The 2,279-nt window shown below is 57.6% G+C and overlaps 1 protein-coding gene across 1 annotated transcript; it reads left to right on the forward strand.

Annotated features, from left to right (window-relative positions):
- Window positions 1-917: 917 nt before the first annotated feature.
- On the forward strand, window positions 918-2,265 carry LOC103769210 (N-lysine methyltransferase SETD6; the record flags this gene model as incomplete). The annotated part of the gene is made up of 4 exons (XM_008936387.1): window positions 918-1,059; window positions 1,365-1,559; window positions 1,723-1,846; window positions 2,085-2,265. Coding segments are annotated over 4 exons (642 nt in total), but the record flags the coding sequence as incomplete, so codon positions are not given.
- Between the last annotated feature and the right edge of the window lie 14 nt (window positions 2,266-2,279).

A 2,279-nucleotide genomic window follows, 5' to 3' on the forward strand; every position in this document is an offset into this window, starting at 1 on the left:
GAGGGAGAGAGAGAGTCCTGCTGCATGTCTCATCACTAGTGACAACTGCCCGCGCAGGGGCAAGGCCCAGGGCAAACGGTGCTAGGAGAAAGGAAGGTACCCAGAGCCCCTGTGGCTCATCCATATCTCCAGGGGAGCAGCTTCTGGTGCAGCTGCAACTCAGGACAAATCCAAGAGGAACCACAGTAAAAGCAAAACTCCTTGAGAGTTAATGGGGCTTAGGATCATAGAATAGAAACAGAGCAATTTTTTTTGGAAGAGGCCTTTAAGGTCATCGAGTCCAACCGCTGCCCCAGCACTGCCAGGACCCCACTGCGCAATGTCCCTCAGCACCACATCTTCACAGCTTGGAAACCCCTCCAGGGATGGGGACTCCACCACTGCCCTGGGCAGCCTGGTACAGGGCTTCACAACCCTGGCAGGGAGGACATTTGTCCTCATGGCCAACTTACCCTCCAACAGCTTCAGGGGAGATTTGTTTCCTTTTGGCCTGTCCCTTGTTCCTTGGGAGCAGAGCCCGACCCCCACCTGGCTCCAACCTCCTGTCAGGGAGCAGTGGAGAGCCAGAAGGTCTCCCCTGAGCCTCCTTAGCTCCAGGCTCAGCACCCCCAGCTCCCTCAGGTGCTCCTCAGCATACTTGGGCTCTAGACCCTTCCCCAGCAGCTTTGTTTCCCTTCTCTGACCACGCTCCAGCCCCTCAAAGTCCTTCTTGGAGTGAGGGGCCCAAAACTGAAAAAGGTGCAGCCTCCTCAGTGCTGAGTCCAGCGGGATGATCCTTACTGTTGTCCTGCTGGCCATGCTGGTGTTGATACAGGGCTTACAGTATCAGGCTTTGTTTCCGAGGGGAATTGTTCTCAGAGGAGAAGACCAAAATGTCAGATCAGCTTACTTTTTCTCCACTGTCTCTGGTTCCTCAGCCCAGGAGTCCCTGCAGAGCCAGTCTGGGTGGGTGCCACTCCTGCTGGCCCTGCTACACGAGTATACAGCCAGCACCTCCTCCTGGCAGCCTTATTTCTCCCTCTGGCAGGACTTCAGGAGCCTGGATCATCCCATGTTCTGGTAAGCTGAAGCCAGGTGGGGCTGTGTGGTGGATGAATACCAGCACAGTCTAGGGTCTTCTGCCCAGGAGTGCTGGGGATGGATGTGGTCGTGCTGGCTGAGTCCATCCCAGTGTTCTAGCCCTGTGCTGTCACTGGCAGGAGTCTGAGGGACACCCGTACCTGGGGCTGGAGCTAGCTACAGGCATCACCAGCGCGCAGGAATGTGGAAAGCACCAGGAAGCTGAGATTTTGAAGGAGAAAGATGTTTCTAGACCCTTCTCCCTGAGGCAGATGGAGATAAACCTGCTGTTGGTCTTGCAACAGGCCTGAAGAAGAGCGAACGAGGCTCCTGCAGGGCACAGGCATCCCCGAAGCTGTGGACAAGGACCTGGCCAACATCCACCTGGAGTACAGCTCCATTGTCCTGCCTTTCATGAAGTCCCACCCCGACATCTTTGACCCCAAGCTGCACACACTGGAGTTGTACAAGCAGCTGGTGGCATTTGTCATGGCCTACAGGTGAGAAGTGAGGGCTCAGCTCCGACCAGGAGCAAGGACAGGCCGTAGGAGCACAGGGGGATGATTATAGGCTGCAGTTACACAAGAACACAAGTGTAAGGCGGGACTTGCCCTGTGCTGCAAGGTGTGTACAGCTGGCTTGGATTCACCTCCCTTGTCTCAGCTTTCAGGAGCCTTTGGCAGAGGAAGACGAAGACGAGAAGGGCCCCAATCCTCCGATGATGGTGCCTGTAGCAGATATCTTGAATCACGTGGCCAACCACAACGCCAACCTGGAGTACTCTCCCGTGAGTGCAAAGCCGCCGTGCCCAGCGTCCTCGGGGCCTGCTCCTCACCACCAGGCCTCTGGGAGCAGTGGCTCTGAACCCCGGGCAGCGAGGCCGGCCTGGATCTCACCCACGGGAAGCTGTCCCGCTCCTCAGCCCTGCCTTCGGCTAGGAAGAGCTTCGGGTCACCTGAGCCTTGGTGACAGATCTCCTTTGAGCTCCCCGCAGCTCTGAGGGCCTTTTCTCTCTCTGCTTGCAGCAATGTTTACGAATGGTTACGACGCAGCCCGTCAGCAAAGGACAGGAGATCTTCAACACCTACGGGCAGATGGCCAACTGGCAGCTCCTGCACATGTACGGCTTCGCCGAGCCCTACCCCGGCAACACCGACGACACGGCCGACATCCAGATGGTGACGGTGCGCCAGGCAGCGCTGCGGCGTGAGTGGCGCCCC

The sequence above is a fragment of the Merops nubicus genome, unplaced genomic scaffold (assembly GCF_000691845.1).
Source record: "Merops nubicus isolate BGI_N331 unplaced genomic scaffold, ASM69184v1 scaffold49172, whole genome shotgun sequence".
Classification (NCBI taxonomy): Eukaryota; Metazoa; Chordata; class Aves; order Coraciiformes; family Meropidae; genus Merops; species Merops nubicus.